The sequence below is a fragment of the Saccopteryx bilineata genome, chromosome 5 (genome assembly GCF_036850765.1).
Source record: "Saccopteryx bilineata isolate mSacBil1 chromosome 5, mSacBil1_pri_phased_curated, whole genome shotgun sequence".
NCBI classification, from domain to species: Eukaryota; Metazoa; Chordata; class Mammalia; order Chiroptera; family Emballonuridae; genus Saccopteryx; species Saccopteryx bilineata.
The window spans coordinates 238,886,220-238,911,785 of NC_089494.1; the positions used below are offsets into that span (position 1 = coordinate 238,886,220).

At 44.9% G+C, this 25,566-nt stretch overlaps 1 protein-coding gene across 1 annotated transcript in view; it reads right to left on the bottom strand.

Moving 5' to 3' along the window:
* Window positions 1-25,227, bottom strand: part of PGM2 (phosphoglucomutase 2) — a 36,287-nt gene extending 11,060 nt beyond the window's left edge. The window contains exons 1-12 of the mRNA XM_066279803.1: window positions 25,069-25,227; window positions 20,657-20,824; window positions 15,935-16,041; window positions 11,601-11,685; window positions 9,977-10,060; window positions 9,643-9,836; window positions 7,443-7,632; window positions 6,265-6,362; window positions 4,566-4,746; window positions 4,376-4,469; window positions 2,970-3,099; window positions 1,613-1,802 (exon numbers count right to left, since the gene is read on the bottom strand). Of these exons, the coding sequence (XP_066135900.1) occupies window positions 1,613-1,802; window positions 2,970-3,099; window positions 4,376-4,469; window positions 4,566-4,746; window positions 6,265-6,362; window positions 7,443-7,632; window positions 9,643-9,836; window positions 9,977-10,060; window positions 11,601-11,685; window positions 15,935-16,041; window positions 20,657-20,824; window positions 25,069-25,149 (1,602 nt within the window). The 5' untranslated portion in view covers window positions 25,150-25,227. The remainder of the gene's footprint in view (window positions 1-1,612; window positions 1,803-2,969; window positions 3,100-4,375; window positions 4,470-4,565; window positions 4,747-6,264; window positions 6,363-7,442; window positions 7,633-9,642; window positions 9,837-9,976; window positions 10,061-11,600; window positions 11,686-15,934; window positions 16,042-20,656; window positions 20,825-25,068) is intronic.
* Window positions 25,228-25,566: the final 339 nt, after the last annotated feature.

Consider the following 25,566-nt stretch of genomic DNA (forward strand, 5'->3'; position numbering starts at 1 on the left):
TGGTCTGCAGCAGCAGTGGCATTGGACCAGGTGGCCAGGTGACGCTGAGGCTTATTCAAGACTGAGAACTACTGAGACAGTGGAGAAGCGGGATCTGGGATCAGAAGACCCGGACCGTACCTCAACTATCACCAACTAGCTACGTTGCCTCAGGCAGACGCTACACCTCTGAGGATTGATTTCCTCTTGTGTTAAATCATGCCATTGGCTGAGATGGCTAGTGAGAACCCTTTTAGTTCTAGCCCATGATTTTTAACTTTCCATTAGCTTATTTATAATAATGCCTACATGCCCTAAAATCAGCTTCAATTAATTATATGATTACAATGGCTTTGCCCCCAATTCCAACACTGGGTTGGGTAGAGGAGGGGTATTCCCCACACAACCAAGCAATTCTCCGATACCAGACAGTGTCCTGCAATTAATCTCAACTTTGAAACTATCTACCTGAGATAGCATCAGATTCCGCAGGTTAATGGCTCAGTCCTGCAAAACCACCCCTCCCCCCACCTCAGGTGCCAGTTGCGAGTCCAGGTTGTCACCTGTGCTTCTAATTGGCTTTGGGCCGGAGGTTCCAAAGACTCCCTCCTGGGGTTTCATTAATTTGCTAGAGCAGCTCATACAACTCAGAGAAACATATTACGTATTAGATTACTAATTTATTATAACAGGATATGACTCTGGAACAGCTCAGGGGAATGCTTGGGGACAGAGCAGGAGCTCTCATGCCCTCTACGAGCTTGCAACTCTCCCCAGACCTCCACCTGCTCACCAGCCTAGAAGCTCTCCAGCCCTATCCATTTGGTTTTTTATATGGCGGCTTCATTACATAGGCATGACGATTAAATCATTGGCCATTGGCAATTAAACTCAATTTCCAGCCCCTTTCCCTCCCTGGAGGTCAGGTGGGACTGAAAGTTCAGACTCTCTAATCAGTCACCTGGTTGGTTCTCCTGGCAACCAGCCCCCACTCATAGGTGCTTTCCAAAGGTCCCCTTAGCCACAGGACATAAGACACTTTTATGCTGTCACCAGTTATAAAATTCTAAGGGATTTAGGAGCTCTGTGCCAAAAAGAGAACAAAAACCAAATATGTATTTCTTTTTTTTTTTTTTTTTTTGTATTTTTCTGAAGCTGGAAACGGGGATAGACAGTCAGACAGACTCCCGCATGCGCCCGACCGGGATCCACCCGGCACACCCACCAGGGGCGACGCTCTGCCCACCAGGGGGCGATGCTCTGCCCCTCCGGGGCGTCGCTCTGCTGCGACCAGAGCCACTCTAACGCCTGGGGCAGAGGCCAAGGAGCCATCCCCAGCGCCCCGGGCCATCTTTGCTCCAATGGTGCCTTGGCTGCAGGAGGGGAAGAGAGAGACAGAGAGGAAGGAGGGGGGGTGGGGGGTGGAGAAGCAGATGGGCGCTTCTCCTGTGTGCCCTGGCCGGGAATCGAACCCGGGTCCCCCGCACGCCAGGCCGACGCTCTACCGCTGAGCCAAGTGGCCAGGGTCCAAATATGTATTTCTTATCAGAAATCACAATAGCACAATGATATGTTTTCAAAGTATGAGGGAAGGCGAACAGAGAAGCGTTGGATGAAAGTGGACATTACTTACAGCTGTTTTATCAGGTTGGCTGTCATCATAGCCAGTGGTCAGGTCTCTAATGCCAGAAATTTCAAATTTGCCACAAGTTTTTGGATAATTATTCTTCCCATCATAGTTTCTAAGGTTTTCAAATAATTTTTTAATAGTGTCTTGATCATGGCAGATAAAATATGAAGCTTTGGTAATATGGTAGCCATACCTATCAAAACAAATACAGATACATGCAAAATGAGGAAATATAATTCTGCATAGTGTGTACAGAACAGGCATTGACCAGTACATTCTAAAACATTTAATGAAACAAATGACCATGACTGGTTCCAAGGAAATCATTTAGTATTAAAAAAGAGTACAAATTTATCCCAGAGTTTACCAAACCGCTACTTGCTGTCAGCCTTTATTTGTAAGTAAAAATGTTACTGCCACACCAGACCCATCACATTATGTATTGTGTCTGGCTGCTTTTGCATGACACAATCAGAGTTGATTAAATGCTATAAAGACTAAATAGATGTTTTGTGAACATGCACTGCTCACAAAAATTAGGGAATATGCACTGGCCGGTTGGCTCAGCAGTAGAGCGTCGGCCTGGCGTGTGGGGGACCCGGGTTTGATTCCTGGCCAGGGCACATAGGAGAAGTGCCCATTTGCTTCTCCATCCCCGCCCCCCTTCCTCTGTCTCTCTCTTCCCCTCCTGCAGCCAAGGCTCCATTGGAGCAAAGATGGCCCGGGCGCTGGGGATGGCTCCTTGGCCTCTGCCCCAGGTGCTAGAGTGGCTCTGGTCGCGGCAGAGCATCGCCCCCTGGTGGGCAGAGCTTCGCCCCTGGTGGGCATGCCGGGTGGATCCCGGTCGGGTGCATGCGGGAGTCTGTCTGACTGTCTCTCCCCGTTTCCAGCTTCAGAAAAATACAAAAATAAAAAATAAAAAAAAAATAGGGAATATTTTATAGCTTCATATTCATTTTGAAATATCCCCTAATTTTTGTGAGCAGTATATTTAATCTTTTTCGACATCAGACACTTAAAATCACATCCTGCAACTCAAGTTGCCATTTCATAAAGATCAAGGCCATCGCAAATGGTAATTTGATACTTAACAAGTGGCTAAGAATCAAAAGGCAAAGATAATCTCATTTCATTTTCATAGGAAATATAATTCGTAACTGAAATAAGAGCATTAGAAAGAATATTATGTATCTCAGACATAAGAACAGTATACATTTAAAATATCACCACATGGGGTAATGCGTTAACTACATTACTGTGGCAATCATATCACAATATATACATATATCAAATTATTATGTTGTATACCTGAAGCTAATAAAAACATATTATTTCAATTGAATAGTCTCCAGGAACTTACTCGACATAGATGGCCTTTAGCTGCTGAGACAAAGACAGATTCTTCGTTGCTAGAAAGCTAGCCAACTCGGCGCTTATGACAGCAGCACTGACTCCATCTTTGTCCAGAACAAAAGGGCAGCACATATATCCTGCAGAAACACGTGTCAGACATACATACGCTTAGGAGTGGGCTCTTTACAACACTGCACGCACAGACCTATGAGCCTCCTAACTATCGCATAAGAGGTTGTCCGGTATGAGTCTGTGGATGCTTCTCATTTATCATTATTACATTTAAGAATCCAGCCCAGTGCCTAGCGCATAGCAGGCCTTCAAGAAGTCTCTGCTGAAGACAGAGATTTCCCACAACCTGGAAGGAGATTCTTCCTCTTAGACAAGTGGTGCTTGTTTCCCAGGTCCAGCCCAAATTCATCCAGCTCCCACGAAATGATTCCACTGGTTCCAGTCGAGGGTCAGCCTGCCCTCTCTGGATTCCCATAGCTCTTGTGTTATATTACTCATCTTGATGCCGGGTCTATCTTCTTTTGTGTGGTTATTTAATTAGGTTCTTAGAAGCTGCCATAGGCTAAGGTCAGTATTTCTTTCTTTCAGTATCAATTGTAATTGCTATTCAATACATATTTGATAAGGATGTAAAAGCATTTTAATAAAGAGTTGTAGAAAGATAAGACTGCTAATTGTGAAACAAAAGAGCAAAGCTGAACAATTCCACTTCATTTGATTAATTAGTTCAACGACATGTGTGCTGTAGGAAATACAGAGCTCGAATCAGAAGAATACATATTACAGAATGAGTATAACGCAGCATAGCTTTTACTAAATGGATAGTGAAACGATCCCCAGCGTGAACGTCTGAATTTCAGGTTTCTATACCTCGCTCTCCTTTCTGTCCATTTCTATTGACAGTTTAAGACAAGTGTTTTTCAGTCATTTTGACTGGGCTTGGGGTTGTCCTTTCAGGTGACAATCACTTTGATGAAGGCACCATGCCCTTCGCTCTGGACAGACCTCTGCCTAGCACTGTCGGAGGACAAGTGAACTGCAATAGGCCTGGATATCATTGCCACAAGTGAGGAAACATCGCAACTCCCACACCAGGTGGCTTCTCGAGCCACCAGCAGCCATGTGCAGAACATCGCTGTTCTGACTCATCTGGGAAAGGATTCACCTTCTTCCATGAATGGCTTGGTTACTTGTGAGACGTTCTTTTTAGCAGAAAAGAATCCAAGACGCCAGCTGAGAGGTAGGACAGTTCCACGCTCTTTGAATGCCACAGAAGCAAAGCAGACTGGGTGCTCCTGTTTCACGCTAACTTTTCGAACCCAAGTGCAAACCAACACCTCTCCCCTTGCATTTGCAGTCTATATATTAACAAAGTCTATGACCATCATTACCACTTCTTACCGATAGCTTCTTCAAACGCAAATAAGACATTTTTCCCCTGGTCTATGAGCTGTTTGGCTCTGTTTCCCATCCACTTAAAGCCAGTTAATGTTTCCTAAAGGGATAATCCAAAAGAGAAAGACGTGCCTTAGACCTTCTGCAGAGCAAAGGAAAGGGCCAAGACCAAGACCATGCCCCCCACACACCTCACCTCAAAGTGAAAGCCCTCCTTTAAGGCGATGGCCCGCAGGATTTTGGAGGAGACGGTGCTGGACAGCATGTACGTGTCTTTGAGGGCGCTGTGGTCTCGGTGCTTTTCTTTCCAAGAAGTAAAGAGCCACCAGCCCAAAAGGGCCCCCAACTCGTTGCCCGAAAACACTCTCCACTCACCACTGAAAAAACAACCACCATACAGTGCTGTGATCTTCATAGAGACACTGGGGTCCCTGAGACAGGACAGTGAAGCCAAACAAGGCTCAAAGTAATTGCTGGGAGACTTGTCATTCATGTTTAAGTAAATGGACAGAAATGTGGCCGCCATTTCACACACATCTGAGCACCGACCGTGTGTCAGCCCGTTTACCTAGATCAGGGGTCCCCAAACTACGGCCCACGGGCCACATGCGGCCCCCTGAGGCCATTTATCCGGCCCCCGCTGCACTTCCGGAAGGGGCACCTCTTTCATTGGTGGTCAGTGAGAGGAGCATAGTTCCCATTGAAATACTGGTCAGTTTGTTGATTTAAATTTACTTGTTCTTTATTTTAAATATTGTATTTGTTCCCATTTTGTTTTTTTACTTTAAAATAAGATATGTGCAGTGTGCATAGGGATTTGTTCATAGTTTTTTTTATAGTCCGGCCCTCCAACGGTCTGAGGGACAGTGAACTGGCCCCCTGTGTAAAAAGTTTGGGGACCCCTGACCTAGACAAACGTCCAGTCTTTGAAGAGCGTATAAAATAAGCATGTCAGTGACAACACAGAATTCTTTGTCTCAGTCTACAGCAAAAGCCTTTGTTTTCCAAACACAACAGAAATGTGCTGACAGGCTCCCCCGAGCGGAACAGTGTGTATGTCCTCGTGCTCGGCCGGCGTGGCTGAGTCCGAGAGGACAACGGCTTGGCATTCCTCAAGACCGAGCTCGGGGCTGAAACGGTGAGGACACCAGGGGCGCATGTGCGAGGCATCTTCCTCTCTGTCGTTTATGTGGCTACAAGTACCTCTCACGTTTCAGCATGTGTCGCCTTGGATTAATTTTCTAAAAACTGATATAGAATTGAACCTGTTTTATCATAATCTAAACCCCTTTGGTTCACATCACTACTCCCCACACATCATATATGCTGTTTGCCAGCCGAAACTGCTCGCACCCTGACTACCTTTCAACCCCCCCCCCCCTTTCCCTCCTCTCCCCACACCGACCACTCCTCTCTACAAACTCTGCGGTCAGACTGGTCTTAGACACTGTGTCTGACCTCCGCAGGTATTCCTCGCTAGTCTGCTCAACATAAATTCAACATTTTATTAAAGGCCTGGCTCCTTACCAAACCCACTGGCAAATACAGAACTGTGAGACCAGCACCCAGCAAAGTACTTTGCCCTCATTAGGCGCTGAGTCATTAATTGTAATAAATATCACTGATAAAATGAGGGAAGATAACAGACAGTAATTTCAATTCCAGGGACAGACTGGGCGGGTTGACTCTGCATTATACTTAGAGAGTAATCGTGTGGCCCCCTTATCAGCACCTTGCTCTATGTTTGAGGACGTGACAGAAATCCAGTGAGATGGTCATTTGCAAAGTAAACGGGAAATATTTTCAAATAGGTCTGGTCTCCCCAGAGATGTTAGAAAGCGAAGACGTCACCCTTTCTGTTTTCTATTATGTAGGTAATCACAACTGATTTGTACCTGTCTTGCTTTTCTGCCACAGCAAGTCTATCAGCATCTGGGTCATTTGCTAAAACGATTTTGGCCTTGATTTTGTCAGCCAAAGCAAAAGATAAAGTCTGAAAAAGAGCGGAAAAAAGAATACTTCAGTCAAGAATCAAGCCTATTGTGGCCTTTAAAAACGTTCAGTTATTTAAGAACCAAAAGCAAGCTTTCCCCCAACTGAGGCTAAGCTTTATTTCTGGAGCTGGCTCAGGCCGCTCACACACTACCTCCTCAGCCGGGACAGATAATGGGAACACCAGTGCAGGGCCCATGCTGGCCTGGGGGATCTGTCCCACATCCGAGAGTGTGTGGGGCTGGACTGGCACTTTCAGGTTTTGAGTGAGATCAACCTCACAAACAAACCAAAATAAACTGACTCTATGAATAACGTCGTTACCCTTTATAAAGGCTGAAGGAATCATAATTTAAATAGCACTTTTTGCCTGATCGGGCGATGGCGCAGTGAATAGAGCATTGGCCTGGGATGCTGAGGACCTAGGTTTGAAACCTGAGGTCACTGGCTTGAGCACAGGGTCACTGGCTTGAGTGTGGGATCATAGACATGACCCCATGGTCACTGGCTTGAAGCCGAAAGTTGCTGGCTTGAGCAAGAGGTCCAAGCTCAGCTGAAGCCCCCCAGTCAAGGCACATATGAAAAAGTAGTCAATGAACAACTAAAGTGCCACAACAAGTTGATGCTTCTCATCTCTCTCCCTTCTTGTCTGCCTGCCCCTGCCTATCCCTCTGTCTCTCTCTCTGTCTCTCTCTCTCTCTCTTTCAAAATAAATAAATAAATAAATAGCACTTCTTCAACATGAAAAATAACAATTAAGGAATAAAAGTCATGGGATAAACGTGCATTCTATTGCTGTTTCTTTTTGGCATTAAGGAAGCACAGTAACTTAAATTTAAATTTAATTAATTAATTTGAAATTTAAAACATTTAGATTTCAGTCCTCACATCCTGACACTAAGATGTTTAATTTGAAAGTTCCTTTAAGAAACAGATGATTGATTAAAGAAGTACTTCCAATGATGAAATTACTTTTGTTCAGTACAATGAAAACACATTTAAAAAAAAACAAACTTATGTTACTTGATAATCATAGTTTTGAATATAAGAGATGAATTTATAGTTAAAAATATGAGGTTACCAAGACACCTTTACCCTCTTCGGGATTCGGGTACTTCACTGTGGGGAACTCAGGGTCGGGGTCCTTCTGCTCAGCAACCGCCTCGGGAGGAGCCAGGTCGAAGGCGCTGAACGCTGACTGGACGAAGCTGTGAGCCACGCCGTGCACGGCAGTGTGCACGAACCGCAGCGGGCTCTCCCTGTTCACACTCCTAGAACCAGACACACCATGGAAGATGATAAAATATACAAACGTGACTCTCAAAATTGGAAGGTTTGCAAAACATCAAGGAACCGGACCCCTAAGAATGTCAGACATCAGTGTAGTAATACAAAGGAACGAGACAACCAAGGATCTGTTTTCTAAATAAGCAAAGAAGCTTCACAATTGCAAAAGACGAACAAATACATAAAAATATAGAGGTTAAAGAAATATTAAAAAAAATAGCTTATTTATAAGAATGCAAATAAAGTGAGATACTACTTTCATCCAGCAAATTGGGGAAACAGGAGAAATTTTGAAAATCCTCAGTGAAGGTGAGAATACACGGATCCTATACTGTCGGTGGGAGCGTCGGCCAGCCTAAGAATTTGGAGAGCAGTTCGTAAATGATTAACAGCCTTGTAAATGCAGGTGCAGATACAATTCTGATGCCAGAAATGTACCTAACACACACACACACACACACGCACACACGCGCACACACACACACCCCAGTAACGGCTCAAGAGCTCCCTGGAGGAGCCCCAAGCTGGAACCCCTTAGTCTTTGTGAAGCTGAGTCAGAGGGACGGAGGGAAGGCTCGCAGATGGACTGTTTGCTCCCAACATTTAAAAATTAGGAGATTTCACAAACAAGATCTAGGTTTCCAGTTTCTTATAGGGAGAAGAAATCAGCTGACCTGGCCACTCTGGGCCACATTTGTACATGGTGACACCCAGCTGACATGGCTGCTCCCATCAGATGGCACAGGGACTCCACACATTACCCAGGAGCCTCCACTCCCGGGTGGTCCAACAAACACAATGTTAGAGACAAGCTAGAAGTTTCACTTCTTTAAAATCAGTGGTTTCCTGCTAGGGGAACGATCCAACTGAGCACACTATGGAGGGACAACACTGTCACTCCGCTCATCTGCTCCTTATTTCACGGTAATTACTGAGTCTGTGTCACTGGGTTAAATAAACCGGCACAGCAGACATTACAAAAACAAGGGCCAGGACTAATTAATAGGGGCTAACAGAGAAGGCATCCATGACAAATTCACTGGGGGAGAAAAGGCATAGAACAAACCACACACACAGGATATTCCTTTTTTTAATCTTTTTTTTTTTTTTTAATTTTCTGAAGCTGGAAACGGGGAGAGACAGACAGACTCCAGCATGCGCCCCACCGGGATCCACCCGGCACGCCCACCAGGGGGCGATGCTCTGCCCCTCCGGGGGGTCGCTCTGTCGCGACCAGAGCCACTTTAGCACCTGGGGCAGAGGCCAAGGAGCCATCCCCAGCGCCTAGGCCATCTTTGCTCCAATGGAGCCTTGGCTGCGGGAGGGAAAGAGAGAGACAGAGAGGAAGGAGGGAGGGGTGGAGAAGCAAATGGGTGCTTCTCCTATGTGCCCTGGCCGGGAATCGAACCCAGGTCCCCCGCACGCCAGGCGGACGCTCTACCGCTGAGCCAACCGGCCAGGGCCTCCTACTTATGGTTTTGAAGTATATTACACATATATATGCTGGCATATGCACAGAAAATTTCTGGAAAAATAAAAAAAGTCAGTGTTTCTTATTCAACACATTTCAGCAAGTTTTTCACATACATACATACAAACAGAGACACACATATATGTAAACACACATACACACTCACATACATATATATGAATCTATAACAGTGGTCAGCAAATTGTGGCCTATGGGCTAGCTTCCTGCTTTTGTAAATAAGCATTTTCTTTTTACGGAGCTATACTTGCACTTACTCATTTACATATCATGTATGACTGCTTTCCTGTGACAGCAGAGTTGGGTAGTTGTGACATAGTCTCTATGGCTCACAAAGCCAAAAATATTTACTACCTATCTTTTTAAAGAAAGTTACCAAGCCCCAATCTACAGCCTCTGAAATCTCATGCAGCTATAGCATATGAACCAACGGAAGTAAAAACTGATAGAATCTGGCTAAATCACATTAATTGAACTCAGCCAAATGAGTTTACAACCCATTTACCTGTGAAAACAGTATTTTTTAAGGTCTTCATAGTAGTCCTTACTGACAGAAGCACTCGGGTCGTGAAGAAGTGGACTGCCATTAATTAAAGAATCATCCCAAGCTTGAGGCCATGGCTCTAGATTCTCTTCAATAGCCTGAGAAATCCCTATGTCATGAGGAGGCGTGATCTGAGCTCCGTTATCCCAATAGACCTGGAGAATGTAGGAACAGACCGTTTCAGGTTAAGGGAAAAGCATCCCTTCCTTTCCCGGACCCCCAAAACTGTGAAGGTTTCGGGTTCACAAAGAAGGACATACATACTTTTCTGGACAGAAAAGTAAAAATACCTGACCTTATAACCATTGTCCTGCTTCGGATTGTGGGAGGCAGTTATCATGATTCCAGCACAAAGTTTCAAATGCAAGACTGCGTAGGGCTGTCGTAACAGGAAACAAGAACAGTTTTAAACAAACACATTAGGTATAGTTAAAATGTCTGGTATAACTATATTGCTTGTTTGTACCAATTTGTTTCCTTTAACGAAACATAACACATAAATACAACGGTGTGTCATTCAATATTTTCCTGCCAGACCCAAGCAATATATACTCTTCTTACCCTTAGAACTAACTCACTGCTCAAAATTCTGTGACATGTACCCTAATGAGAAAGGAGAATATTTTCTTAGGTGTCTTCTCCTCATCTTCTTCTACTTGGTAGAGCTAGCAAACTCTCCAAACCATAAGATTGTCTAATCTTCCATTTCACAGTCTTTTTAAAGCTTCCTTCTTGGGACAGAAGCTTATGGATTCAGTTTATTTCCTCCAACTGCTTTCTCTTCTTTTCCTTCCCCATAGTCACTTTTAAGGAAGAAGTTGAGGAAATAAAGAATGCTTTTACAGCTTGCTTAGTTATCTTGCACTCCAGAAGAAAATCTCCCTCTTTTCTATTTCTACTTGGCTTCTATCTTTACAACACGACTTCTCAAAATGGGTAGCAGGGCAGGGTTGTCCCCTCTGCGGCTGCACGTGAGATTTACCGTGCACAGGCAACACAGGATTCTAACCGTCTGTCCCCTCCACCCTTGTATTAAGAATCACTGCAGGCTATTTGTCCCCTTCGGAGTCAAATCACAGCCCCCATGTGTTCTGGAGCAAAGGAAAGGGGAGAACCACTCCATGGAGTGGGAAATGATCGTGAGACACTCATTTAATTCAGGTCTGATATAAAAATAATCGCTATTAACACTTAGATATACAGAAGACCACTGCGATTTTCCCATCAAATAATGAAACCTGACTACATTTGAATGTGACACTGAGTGTCTACTGGGTTTTTACAACCTTGAAGGTGCTCTATCTCCCTGTCAGTGCACTAGAGACAGTACACGCAAAACAGTGGACATTACTTCTCTTGCATCTGTACACTTTTATTTCTACTTGACCTAAGCAAATGCACTGAAATCATGTTTTTCACTTAATTTCTAAAAAATAGGTTCTTAGCATCTGGTCCCAATCTTAAAATGTCTATCTACATAAAAACAACAGCTGCCACACTCCCTACGACTCTTTTCTTTTGATTCTGCCACATTAAGTATTTGATAAAAATCTTACTAAAACATGTCAAGCATGCTTTCTGTACTGGCCATGAATAATAGTTAGAATGTACATTTGTACAAAAAGCTGGTGCACCAACTTGTCAAAAATATTCACGGTAAGACATGGTGGGCAGTGAATTCAGACTTAGACGGAAAAAGAACTACAAACCAAATGAGAAAGAGAAAACACAAACAAAAGATAATTTGTTACCTAGCTAAAATATCTTTTGAATGTAAGTATCAATAAAAGGCAAACTGCCCTTGAAGCTTTTCTGTCATTCAAATATCCAATTCTCAACAGTATTAAAGACTGTAAAATTCAGCTCTGTCCCACCCCCAACCCTGTGACAGGAAATTATAGAATGAACCGGTTACTTACCACAAATGGGGTTGGGGTTATGTCAGAAAACAGGTACACAGGAACCCCCTGAGAGATAAACGTGGTTGCAGCCAGTCTGGCAAACCTGGAAATGCAGCACGACGGGGAGAACAGAGAACATACTGTCAGGGCCGCAGGTGACGGTGAAGAAGGAAATGTCTGAACGCTTCTTTAGACTGAGTATGGCAGCCAGATCAAGGAAAACATTAATGTATTTCCACTGGCAGAGAACATTACAGCTGGAGGAACCTTAAGAGTCATCTCATTCTACCCCTTTGCTTTACAGAAGTGGGACTAAAGCCCAGCAAGGCCAGATGATGTGCCCCATGTCAAACAGTCACTTAGCAGCAGAGCCAGGCCTATACACCCGTCTTTCAACTCCCAGTCTGTCTCAGCAGTTCTTGACCATGGGGCATCAGACAGTTTGGGTTGTCACTAGGCACAGATGTAAGGTTCTACTGGTGGTAGCGGGTGTAAGTCAAGGACGCTGCTAACCACCCTGCAGTGCCCAGGGCAGTCCTCCACAAAAAAGAACTGTCTGGATCAATATGAAGTCACATGTCAATAGTGCAGAGACTAAGAAGATATAACCCCAAACTATCACAATCCAGAGTAGACCACGTAGACTAGCATTTGATTACTTATTATCTTATTGTCATATACAAGGCATGTTGGCATACGTGCGTGTGTCATATATATATGTATACGACAGTATATGACATCTATGTATATGACATATACACATCTTGGCTCTATTCAGCCCTTAGAAGACTTAAATCTTTGTCATTGACATTTTTTCTTAACTTTTACAACAAGTGGCTTAGGGCAGGACACACAGCACCAAGTCTTTCTTCATGCTTGGAGTGAAATACGTTAGCACAATAAATGAGAAATTTACTTCCAGTGAGTAACATTATGCCATTATGGAATTAACCAGATCATTCATTCTCTCTCCAAATTCTGGGAGCTGGCTGGAGCACAGGAGACCTCTGCACTTTAACAACTGGAAACCCTCAGCATCAAGAGCAATACAAAAAAGATTTTGACAGAAAAAAAAAAGGTTTCTACATAGGGGAAAGTCATAAAAATACAAAATGCATCAAAAACAAATGTAATAAACATCTGAAATCTAAACTGTATTTACTAAAATGAATGGCATGGAAGTCACTTTTACCCTCATGAAACATTTATCACGGGTCAGGCTGACTTTAGAAGCACTCTCTTAACATTGGCCAAGGAGACACGCGGCACTGTATATATAATTAGATACATGATATATATGAACTAAGTTACAAATGTGCACTAAAAAAACTCTGTGTGTTCTCTGAATATGTTTAACAATTATAACTTAGTTCCCACCACCCCCCCCATCTTTTTTTTTTTTTTTTTTCTGAAGCTGGAAACGGGGAGAGACAGTCAGACAGACTCCCGCATGCGCCTGACCGGGATCCACCCGGCACGCCCGCCAGGGGCGACGCTCTGCCCACCAGGGGGCGATGCTCTGCCCCTCCGGGGCATCGCTCTGCTGCAACCAGAGCCACTCTAACGCCTGGGGCAGAGGCCAAGGAGCCATCCCCAGCGCCTGGGCCATCTTTGCTCCAATGGAGCCTTGGCTGCAGGAGGGGAAGAGAGAGACAGAGAGGAAGGAGGGGGGGGGTGGAGAAGGAAATGGGCGCTTCTCCTATGTGCCCTGGCCAGGAATAGATCCCGGGACTCCCGCACGCCAGGTCGACACTCTACTGCTGAGCCAACCGGCCAGGGCACCCCCCCCCCATCTTTAAAGTTGGAACATTAAAGAACAAATAAACATTTCCTTAGGAAAAATTTGGAGACATCAGTAGTATTCAACTCTTTAAAAAGATTCCATTGACTGATTATGAATGCTTTGCCATTTTTAGTATTTAGGTGACAAGCTCTAAAAGCTTGCCTGTTGTAGGTGATAGCCACCCTGAGCTTCTGCTCCATCCCATCCCATCTGACTCTGAGACCTGAACCATAAATTAAGTACAGTTAATAACATCAGTTACTTTCCGGAAATAATGTGGCCCCAGAGCAAGGCCAGAGCAAGAAATGGCGGTATCTCTATTGGCAACATTAACAATTGTTAATGTTAACAAACCTAATTGACAATGTTAGCAAATCTAAAGGATCTGTCAATCAGACACAGGGCAGTCAGCCTCAAATGAAGAAATTTGAGAAGTTACACAGGTAGAGGTTGCCGCATATACGCCGTGCACATGCTCTGGCTGGAGGATATGACCTGCCTGGGGTCACACATGTGTATGATCTAAGGCTAACTGTAAGTTCACAAACTGGAAACTGACAAACTGATAGTCTGGTTTGTACACTACTCTCTTGTAAATGTACTTTATGTGCATCTATCCCCGAGAGCTACAGCTTCTCTCTTGCTTAGTTGGAAAAAAAGAAAGTCACATTTATAACCCACAACTGAAGATCAAAAATCTTAGGTCACCCTGAGTTTAATCTGGGGACTGATGTCATCTAGTTGCGTCCTGTCTACATTCCCTTCCTCACAGCCGCACACTTGTGCCCATGAATGCTTCTTAGTCTAAGAGTCCAGAAAGGCAAAGGTTAGGACTCTATGAACTCATCCTGCAAAGTAAAGTTAACGAAAATTTCATTAATATTAAATGTTTGTATGTTCTTCAGGGAAGTAGTCAAGTGAAAAAAAAAGGGTCACATTACATGGTTAAGAGCAGGGACTGGCAAACCACAGCTCATTTTCTAAACAGGGTTTTACTGGGATGCTGCCACGCCCATTCAGTTATGTGCTGCATATGGCTGTGTTTGTGCTACCTGGCAGAATCAGTAGTTGTGACAAAGTGCACGACCCGCAATGTGTAAGATGTTTACTCTTTGCCCTTTAGAGAAAAACTGTGCCAACTCCTGGTGCCAGCTTCTTGATGCTTAAATTGTGGTTCCTTCTTTCACGGTACGATCTAGAGCAGAGATAAAAGGGCATGCCTTACAGGTTGTCGTGAGGATTAAACGAGTAAATCCCTAGATGCCTAGCTCACACTCAGCACTCAGTTAGATCGGAGGTAGTTAACCTTTTTATACCTACCGCCCACTTTTGTATCTCTGTTAGTAGTAAAATTTTCTAACCGCCCACGGGTTACACAGTAATGGTGATTTATAAAGTAGGGAAGTAACTTTACTTTATTAAATTTATAAAGCAGAGTTACAGCAAGTTAAAAGCATATATTAATAACTACTTACCAAGTACTTTATGTCAGATTTTCACTGTTTGGCAGAATAAATCTTTATAAAACAACTTACTATAGTTAAATCTATCTTTTTATTTATACTTTGGTTGCTCCACTACCGCCCACCATGAAAGCCGGAATGCCCACCAGTGGGTGGTAGGGACCAGGTTGACTACCACTGAGTTAGATGATTGCTATCCTATCATCACCATCACCATCATCACCACCATCATTATCCTCATCATCAATGCCACCATCACCAGCAGCAGCAGCATCACCATCATCATGATCGCCATCATCATGACCATCACCATTATCACCATCCTCCTCGTACAGCTACACAAGAGAGTCCCATGGGTTTGGGAATGTTACAAGAATGCACCGTGAAACAGGCATTCAAGATCAGGAAGGAGCTCATAAGGCTTATGAGTAGTGGAAGGAAAAAATTTACATACAAGGAAGAAAGAGAAACAAGGTTGACACTTAAAAAATTTTCTTTTGACCTGACCAGGCAGTGGCGCATTGGATAGAGCATAGACCTGGGATGCTGAGGACCCGGGTTCAAAACTCCAAGGTCATCGGCTTGAGCATGGGCTAATCTGGCTTGAGTGTGGGGTTGCTAGCTTGAACATGAAATCATAAGCATGATCCCATGGTTGCTGGCGTGAACCCAAAGTTGCTGGCTTGAATCCCAAGGTTGCTGACTTGAGCAAAGGGTCACTGGCTCAGCTGGAGCCCCCTGGTCAAGGCATATATGAGAAGCAATCAGTGAACAACTAAAGTGCCGCAACTACAAGTTGATGCTTCTCTCATTGCTCCCCTTCCTGTCTGTCTGTCCCTGTTTGTCCATCTGTCTCTCTCTCTCTCACTAAAGAAAAATTGCTTTTGTTTAGACATGTATTAAATTCTAAATTGTCAAAATAATTTTATTTTCTTAACCCAAGCATAAAACTAGAATTCTTAAAAGTTGCAAACAGAATTTACCCATCATTTTTTGTAGTTAAGCAATGTAGTTGACAAACGTTTTTTTAAAGGCAAGCTATTGATATGCTCATCTAAAATAAAACCACATAATACACTACAAAGAAACAGAATATCCTTAAATACCTTCTGCTGCTGCCTCCACTCGCTGGGTGAGCCCGAGCGTCAAAGCTGATCACGACACCTCTTTGCTTGAGGTCACTGAACTGTTTCTCAAGGTATCTGCAAAATCCCTAAAAAAATACCCGATGGGTTAAAAGAGTCTAAATGTTTTAACGCAACATATGTATATAATAAATTGGTCAAATTTTCTATACTTCCACAAGAGAACACTGTAGCAGAGAGGGGAGGAATCTGTAATTAAACAAACTGACCAACAGGAAAACAAAAGCTTTAAGTATCATTGATCTATATGTATCAGGTACTATGCTGGACACTTACTATCTAATATCACTAACCCCAGATCAGCTTTGCCAAGAAGTCCCATTTTACAGATGGGAAAACTGAGGCTCAGAAAGGCTCAGTGACTTGCCCAGATAAATGAGTAGCAGAGCCTGGATGTTCCCTGGGTCTGATTAGAGGTGGTTCATGCTGGGTTAAAAGCAGGCAGTGTCTGTGGGTTTGGACTCTACTCCACCACCTGCAAGCAAATGACAAGTCCCTTAACCTCTTGGTGCCTCAGTTTCCTCTTTTGTGAAACAGTAACAATAACCTACCTCAGTGGACTGTTATAAGAATTAAATGAGTAAAATATGCCAAGTGCTGAGAATCTAACACCAAGAAAGCACTAGGTGCTGCTGTTAGAAACATTATTTTTATTGTTTTTTTTCCTTTAAAGCCTATACTCCTTTTATACTAGTTTTATGTGCCTGAGGACAGGGGAATGTTTCAGATATTTCTGCCTGTACTAACATGTTCTGTTTGTGATATTGTTTTTTAGCAGGTAGAGGTGTTAAGGAGGCCATATCAGTCCAATTGCATAACACAGCCAATTATACAAATACAAAGTATGCAGAATGTGGGCTAGTACACTTGCCTACAAATGAGAGAACACACAATTCCTATATCACAGAGGGCACAATAACATCACTTCAATCTGACATACGAAAGATTAGGAAACAGTGAACTTTGAATTTCACAGATTTAGTACGTGGGATAATGAGGTTTTATCATAGAAAAAGGAGAATAAAGGTTGATCAGATAATAATGATGGTTCATATTAGTTACTTCACTTTGGCTGAAGGAAATCAATTTGGGTAGGGAGGACACGTCAGAGCTCTGTTGCCAGAGCTGGGTCCATTTGGAATGCCTCTGTTTTTCCTGGACAAAAACATTACATTAGGCATATCTCCAAAGGCTGAGCAACACAAAGACATAAGGACACATGTATATTGGTTTTGTGGGTTTCCCAGAAGGAACCGAGAAGCTGTCACAGAGCAGTGACAGCACCCTCCCTCTGTCCCTGGTCAACTCCTGAGTTGTGGCTCCAAAGTTAAAGGGGGCAAAAAGCACTCAGCCAAAAATCCTCCCATCTCCAAATAGTTTGAAAAGGCCTTGGAGCCTGCTGAGACCGAGCACCCGGGAGAACAGGGAAGAACGGCGAAGAGCAGACTCAGTGTGGGATGAGGGAGGCTTTCATCACTAGAAGTCCAATGCGCTATCTATTGCGCCACAGAGCCCACCGAGGGAGGCTTTCAGAATGCTGAAATGTTACCCCATGACTCGAGAGACAGACTTTGTAAGACTTCAGCAGGTCAAACCACGACCAATATGTAAAAGCTACAGAAAGACTGATTTTGACACAAAATAATAAAACCATTCTTTAATGACAACCGTTTAAAGACAGAACAACTACTTCAGAAGACAGTGAGTTCTCCATCAGCGATGTCTTGTGGCTCAGTGAAGTAACCTAAGAGGAAATTATGATCTCTATGAATGAGGCAAACAATATAAAAATTTCCCTCCAGTCTCTCTCCTGTTTCTCACTGGGGTGTTCTTGACTCACATATATCTGCTTCTTAATTCTAATCAGATGAATTTGGGAGCCCCATTAGGAGAGTCCAAACTGGAGACTAGCAGGCAGCATGCCCAAGCCACAGAGAAAGCCAGCACAGTCCCCCAGGTCACACTGCCCAAGGCTGAGAGTGGGAGCCTGAGTGTTTGTCCTGGGAATCCTTTTCCTCTCACTTGGAAACCACTGCTAAGATCTTATTTTTTTGTATTTTTTTGAAGTTAGAAGTGGGGAGGCAGTCAGACAGACTCCCACATGTGCCCAACCAGGATCCACCTGGTGTGCCCACTGGGGGGCAATGCTCTGCCCATCTGGGGCGTTGCTCTGTTGTGGCTGGAGCCATTCTAAAACCTGAAGTGGAGGCCATGGAACCATCCTCAGCACCCGGGCCAACTTTGCTCCAAGGGAGCCTTGGCTGTGGGAGGGGAAGAGAGAGGTAGAGAGAAAGGAGAAGGGGAAGGGTGGAGAAGCAGATGGGTGCTTCTCCTGTGTGCCCTGACCGGGAATCAAACCCAGGACATCCACACGCCGGGCCGACACTCTACTGCTAAGTCAAGCAGCCAGGGCCAACATTGCTAAGATTTTTTAAATGCCCTGTTGCTTTCATAACATTATCTTAACTCTTAACATCCTTACCTTTTATTGTAAATATTCCAGTGTAGACTGGATGACCACTTTGGAGTGGTAAGGATTGTGGGGAAAATTTTCCAAATGTGTAGTTGGATGTATGAGGTGACCTTTAAGGGATATACTCATCTTAGTTTTATAGGCTTCTTAGCTATCACAGCATCTATTCCCAGCATAGACTAAGTCCTCTAGGGAAGACAAGATATGAGATAGGTCCTAAGACCTCTCCCCCTTTCTGGGGATAGACTGAAATTAGATGTAGATCAATGCACGAGAAAAGACTACATGCACTGAGACACCCATAGGATCCCCTACACTTAGGCCTAATTGGAGGTATGACCAATTTAATTTTCCAAAGATGGCCACACCAATATATCCCATCCTATGTGCTCCTCTCATGAGACACTGAGTTCCCCTCCAGTGAGAAGTGGGTGCCTCTGTACCCTTTCCTTGAATATGAGCAGCCCTATTTACCCACTTTTAACAAACACAGTATGGTGGGAATAAGTGATTTGGGGTGACTTTCGAGGCGAGGTTATAAAAATCAATACAGCCTCCGCCTGGCACAGCCCCTCTGTCTGGCTGCGATCCCAAGCTCCATAATGCAAGGAAGCCCAGGCCACATGCAGTGGCCCAGCCTCCGCTAAGATCTCAGCTGGGAGCCAGCAATAACAACAGACGTGTGAGTGAAGGAGCCTTTAGATGATTCCCAGCTCCTACCTGGCCCAGATGATACTATGTGCAGCCAAGATTACCTATCTCCACTGAGCTCTGCTCACACTGCAGATTTGTGAGCAAAATAAACTGATTAAAATCACTGTTTTGGGTAATTTGTTCTTACAGCCCCAGTAACTCGTCGTCTCATTAGGGTTTTGCTACAAGATGCCCAGTCGCCTTTTATGTTGGGAGGCACATGTCAGGTACACGTTATCACCACAGTCAACTTTCCCAGCCTTTTCTTTCCCAGAATTAATGTAACCTCCATTTTTAACAAAGGCAAGAAGCTGAGGAGACAGAAGAATCTGCTCTTTGTCGTCTCCCTCGTAATCAGAGATCTCCACCCTCAGTGGCCGCTCCTGCTTTGCCAAATGCTTTATCGCCATTCTTCAAAGTTGGGTCTAAATTTGATGGTAAAATTCACAGCCGAAGGCAAGGGAACTCGGCAATAATTTCCACCTATCCTGTGTGTTAAACCTAAATAGAATTTGGTTATTCTGGCAGTTAGATAAAGCTTGTCAGCCTGTCCTGTGGTGGCGCAGTGGATAAAGCATCAACCTGGAACGCTGAGGTGGTTGGTTCGAGATCCCAGCCAGTCAAAGCACATACGGGAGTTGATGCTTCCTGCTCCTCCCCTTTCTCTCTCCCTCTCCCTCTCTCTCTCTCTCTCTCTCTCTCTCCCCCCTCTCTAAAATGAATAGATAAAATCTTTAAAAAAGAAAAGAAAACCTTTTCAATGCTTGCATCTATACGACTGAAACAAAAAATTTTAAGATCATGAAAGTCAGTTGGCTTAGTTGGTAAACTTGCACTGGAATGAAAGGTCCATGAGTCCGTTTTAGTCATTATTATATTCCCAACACCTGGCACATAGTAGGCGCTCAATAAACCTCTGTTATATGAATGAATGAAGAAATGGCTGTGTAAGCTTTGAAACAAATACTGCTTCAACAACTGCACAAGCCTTACTTTACGGAGTAAATGTGTGACTCCTTGTGCCTAGATGAACCCACAAGATCTGGACATAACTAAAACAAATTAGGTCTGTCAGCTATAAAGGGAGCCCAGGGTTAAATCAGTCCAACAAGGAGGCCATTAGGTTGAGGTGGCTTTAATGTCTTGGTAGCCCAAGTAAGCAAACCAAAACCTGTTAAGCAAACCAAGACCTAAGCTTACAAATGCCTTAGATTAAGAAATCAAAACCTGAGGGCCATCAACCACAAGTAGCCAACTGGGCGTCCCCAAATAAAGTAACCGCTTGAGCTATAGCAGATCTACTAAGCTCCTGGCTTCGCTTCTGCCCTTTCTCAATAATCCTTCTCCTAGATCCTGCTGGTGGAGGCCTTCTAACCATTTCCAGTTGGGTACTGCCCGATTCGAATAGACTTTTGCTCAGATAAACTCTTAAACTTTTTACTATGCCTCAGTTTATCTTTTAATACCCGGGGGGGGGGGTAGGTGAAGAATAACTCAGACACATAAAACCGTGGTACCTGTGTAGTCTGGATGATGGTCAAGTCATTCATACGCGAAGTCCCTGCCCCCATAGCAGCCCGGAGGCCAGCCGTCCCAAACTGCATGCGAGCCCCAAAACATTTCTGTAGCTCTTCTTTATTGCCTTCTGCAATCAGTTGTTTCACTGACTCCAAAGTTAAAGGGTTCTGCAAAACAGAAATGTATAAACCAGATACAGTCAGGTGAATAACAGAAGGAAAAATCTGAAATACAGTCATCCCTTGCCGTATCACAGTTCTTTTCGCGGTCTCACTGTATTGCAAATTTCAAAATTGTATATATCTAATTTTGTATCACAGATCTTTTGCTATATCATGGGATTTTGCGGTATATAGTTATTTTATATATTTATTATTTTAATTATTTTTGCGGTAAAATAAGCATTTTTGGGCCTAAAAAATTAAAAGTGTTTATAAGAGTATGGGAAAGGTTAGTAACAGTGTGGGAAAGGTTTATAAAGCCTTAAAAAAAAAATATATATATATATAATAAAATAAATATAAGGTCGCTACTTAGCGGGTTTTCACCTATTGCAGGGAGGGGGGGTCTGGAACCTAATCCCTGTGATAGACAAGGGACCACTGTATATAAAACAACAACCCACGATAATTCTACTATCCAGGAAGGGGAAGGGAATATATATATATATAATATACACACACACACACACCATATATATATATTATATATATATATAATATATAAATATATATAGTCAGGTTTTTTAACTAGAATGAGTGATATTGCGATTAATAAGAAATGTATGTTTTAGAATAATTTTAGAATAGACATACATACTACTTAGTCTTTATAATATAAATATTATTTTCTTTTCCAGCAAGGCAAGCAATTTTAGGAAAATGGAATGAACTTATAGGTTTGGGGGTCTAACAAAATGGAATCTCAGCCACACCACCACTCACCAACCCTATTCACCTGGGCAAATAGTCTAGAACGTTTGTAGGATGGTTTTGAGGTGATTCACATTAATGTAATGTAAAACACCTTTCTCTGCCTGGCACTTAGTTGTAATCAAATCTTCATTTTCTTCCTTAACACCTTCAAATTTTCCCAGAGAGTAAAAGATTATAAAATTTAAGTCAAAACCTTATTTTTGTAGTGTTTTATAACTTGTACAATGATTTCACATAACTGGTCAGACAGGAACCGTGTAATGACTTCAAGGAGCAGAACCTAACAAAACCCCCATTTTACAGCGGGAGACGCCTCAGAGATTCAGAGACTTGCTTAAACTGCATGATAAGTATGAATTTTACGCCTTTTCTATTATACACAGCTTCAAATAGACATTCACAGGAATCACTTAAGTTCATTTTACACTGCCCTGTTTTCTTTGAATAACATTTGCAGAAAATGTTAAGAATGGGGAAAACATGACAATCACATTAACTCCATAGCAGACATTTTAAAATAAGAATTCAGAACAACAACAGAGTCAATTCTTTATTTCTATTTTACAGTCATCATTTCACTAGATGAGCATGCAGGTAAGATATGGCCACATAATTAAACTTTAAAATGCTATTGCAATAAAACCTTGGCCTTCTGGAACTGAGCCCACATTTCCAGATTGTTCCAGATTCCAAAGGAACCAAGTAAAAGCAATACCTTTTTGGTTAAAAGCAATGACCACTAATCCCAGATAACCATCTGACCAATCAGATAGGCAGGTGCCCCCAGTTAAGGGCTCGGGGTCTGGAACATAAGAGAAATTCAATAGATATTTGCTGAGTGAATGAGAAAACAGAAACCTCAAAGCCACACCCAACATCTGGTGATTTTCAGTGCAAATGCAATTGGCCTTTGATATCTATAGAAGACCAATAGCCTGAGAGAAACCAAAAGAGGCCGAGATACGAATGAAAAGTCAAAAGGGAAGCAGAGATGAGAATCAGCTGTGGGAGTGGCCAGAGCTGACAGCAGCTAAAGGAACAGCAGTTAAGGCTCAGTGGAAACGCAGGATAACCTGTCACCCTTGGAGGCTCAACTGGAGGGCTGCCATACTTTTAGCCAGCAGGAAGTTCCCTCTCGCTACCTGTCCCAAACCAAAGAAACTGGGAGTGAAGAGAAGAAAAGTGGCAGATACTAAAAAATAAAAAGGACAACATCACCTTTGCCTCTACCTGGGGAAGTACCCCCCTCTCTATACAGATACAACATTGTGTGGAAATTAGGTGTTTATTTCTTCAAAGGGAAAGTTTTATCAACAATTCATTACCAGCAAAACGACTTCTAAGCACTGCACGTTACTAAGTTATCAGAAATGGAAACATTTTCCCTCTCTAAAGAATTACAAGGTTTTCTTTTCAGGGAAAGAAAAACCACCCCGAGTTGCCAGTAGCATCCAGGGACAGGATGTGACTTTCAGGTAACCCCGCCCGAGGGTGAAGAAAAGGGAGACCTGGTCCTGCTGACAGGCAGCCATCTCCTTCATTTACTCAGTAAATGTTTCAGGTACAGGTAGGTACCCTTCACTTTCCAAAAGTTGGTGTACCTGTTTCTGATAACTGAAAGAAAGAAACCCGAAGAGGATTTTTGCCTTGATGAAAAAAGACAGGTGAAAATAAATAGCTGTCAGCACTTGCTTGGCGGCAGCCGTGACCGAGGCAACAGCACCCCAGCAGCGACAGGTGCGCCAGGCCCCGTCCCCGGGAACTGCGCTCAGCATCCAGCCACCAGAGCTGTGAACGGTGTCTGTGAGCATCTGGGCTTTATCTCGGCTATTTTGTGCATCTGTTAGCAGGATGTCCTAAGACAGCAGAAAAGCCTAGGAGCTCACAGTGTTAGGCTTAGCATGAAACTTGACAAAATAAAGCACTGTGATGGTGATGAATGAAATAAAGACGCGCGCATGCTGAACTTGCCTGCATCGAGCACCCCGACGATCTCCACACAGAGAGGAAAACTCATGAAAGCTGCCGAAGTTACTGCTGTTGGCTCTGCTGGTAGCAGAGCGGTCTCTCCAGAAATGGAGACAACGGAACGTCCGTTGCTAGAGTGGACGGATGGGGGTACAAAGCCTGGTGTGTGTTTATCGTACCATTCCTGCCTTTACTATATATTAGGGTTATTTTAGGCTTTATGTGTTATTTGGTATCACCTGGTAGGTTATTTTTTGAGGTCTGAGAATGCTGAAAATATTGTCCATAGAAATGAATGGTAATTGCTTCTTTGCGGGGCGCCCTCTGAGTTGACCAAAGGTTTCACAGGAAGGCTCTAGTTCCGGAGTGCGGGGAACCTGTATCTACAATCTGTGCTCTGGGAACAGCCAGAGTGAAGGCGTGGACAGGGCCGCGACAAGACTTGCTGGGTCCCAGTGCAAAATAAAGAACGGGCCTTCTTGTTCAACGATTTTTAAGAATTTCAAGAGAAGACAGCAGAGTATTGAACCAAGTGCTGGGCCCTCCGCGGAGAAGGGCGTCCCTCGCAGCAGCCACGGGACCTCGTTCGTGCCTTTGAAGTCAGCCCAGGAGACAGTGAGCAACCAACGAGTTTTAGTTTTGGGTTTTTTTTGGACCAATCACATAAGAGCTATGAAGGAACAGAGCAGTCTGTTTAGGGAGAGTATTAGGGAGAAATACTTGACCCTGGGAGCCAGGGAAGGCCCCTCTGCCTAAGCCACGTTGAAGTTCGGATCCGGAACACGAGGAACAGCGTGAGAACCCAGCTCAGCAGAGGAGAGCGGAGACCGTGCCAAGAACGCACAGTGCGCGCAGGAAGGAACGAGGAGGAGGCGGGAGGCTCGCGCTGGAGAGAGGGAGGCAGGTCCGGAGCTGCCCCCCGACTCCCTTTGTTCCTGCCTCGGAGAGCGGGCAGCGCTGGGCGTGCGGTGTCCCGGGCTCCTTCTCACCCCAGCAAAGTCAGAGACTCGGGCAAGACGCCCGAGGTCGGGCGGGCCCTCCCGGGGGGCCCCGAGTTCGCACCCAAGCCCCTGGGAGGTGAGGACGGGAAGCCGCCCGGCAGGCGTCCCGGGAGCGAGGGCACAGGCGGGACGGAGCGACTCCGGCAGGTGGGGACCCGCACCGGCCCGCAGAGGACGAGCCGGCGGTCCGAGTGACGGGACCACGCGCGGTCCGCAACCGGACAAGACCCCGGAGCCCAGCGGGGTTCGGGCCGACTCTCCAACTCGCAGCCGCAGCCGGCGGGGGGCTGGCTGGCTGCTCTGTCCCGGGACCGTCTTCCCCGGACGAACTCGGATCGGCCCCACGCCGGCCGGCCCGCCCCGAGGAGGCCTGGCTGCCGCAGCGCCCTGCTCGCCGCCCGCCCGCGGGAGCGGAGGAAGGGGAGGAAGCGGGGGCACCGGCGCCCTGGGGCGCAGGCGGAGGTCCCCGCACCCGTCCGGGCCCTCCAGCCCCCTGTCGCCCCTCACCTGGTCCCACTGGAGCCACCGGGCTGTCTCCGGGTCCGGGCCCGGCCCGCTGACGCCCGGAGCCGCCGCCGCCGCCACCATCCCTGCGCTGCCGCCACCGAGTTCAGCCGCGGCGAGTTCGCCCTTCCGGCGGGGCGGGGAGGGCGCGGCGGAGCCAGGCCCGGGGCAGGGAGTGACGCGCTCCGGCGAGCACGCCCCCTTGCAGTTCACGCGCGCGCCTCCGGGGGCAGCGGGAGCGGTAGACGGGCGGGGCGGGGCGGGAGTGGGTGCCGGGTCCTTCCCACCATCTCTGAAGAGGCCCCCTGTGTCACCCCACCCATCCATACAACAGCTATTCACTGAGTTCCTACTATGTGCCAGGCACCGGTCAGCGGCTGGAATCTAAGGATATGTGAATTCAGGACCCTAAAATTTAAGTAGAAATGTTGAGGGTCAAGAACAACCGAATTACCGAGAAAATTCTTGTGTAAAGAACAGAGTGGGAGGCTGAAGATAGAC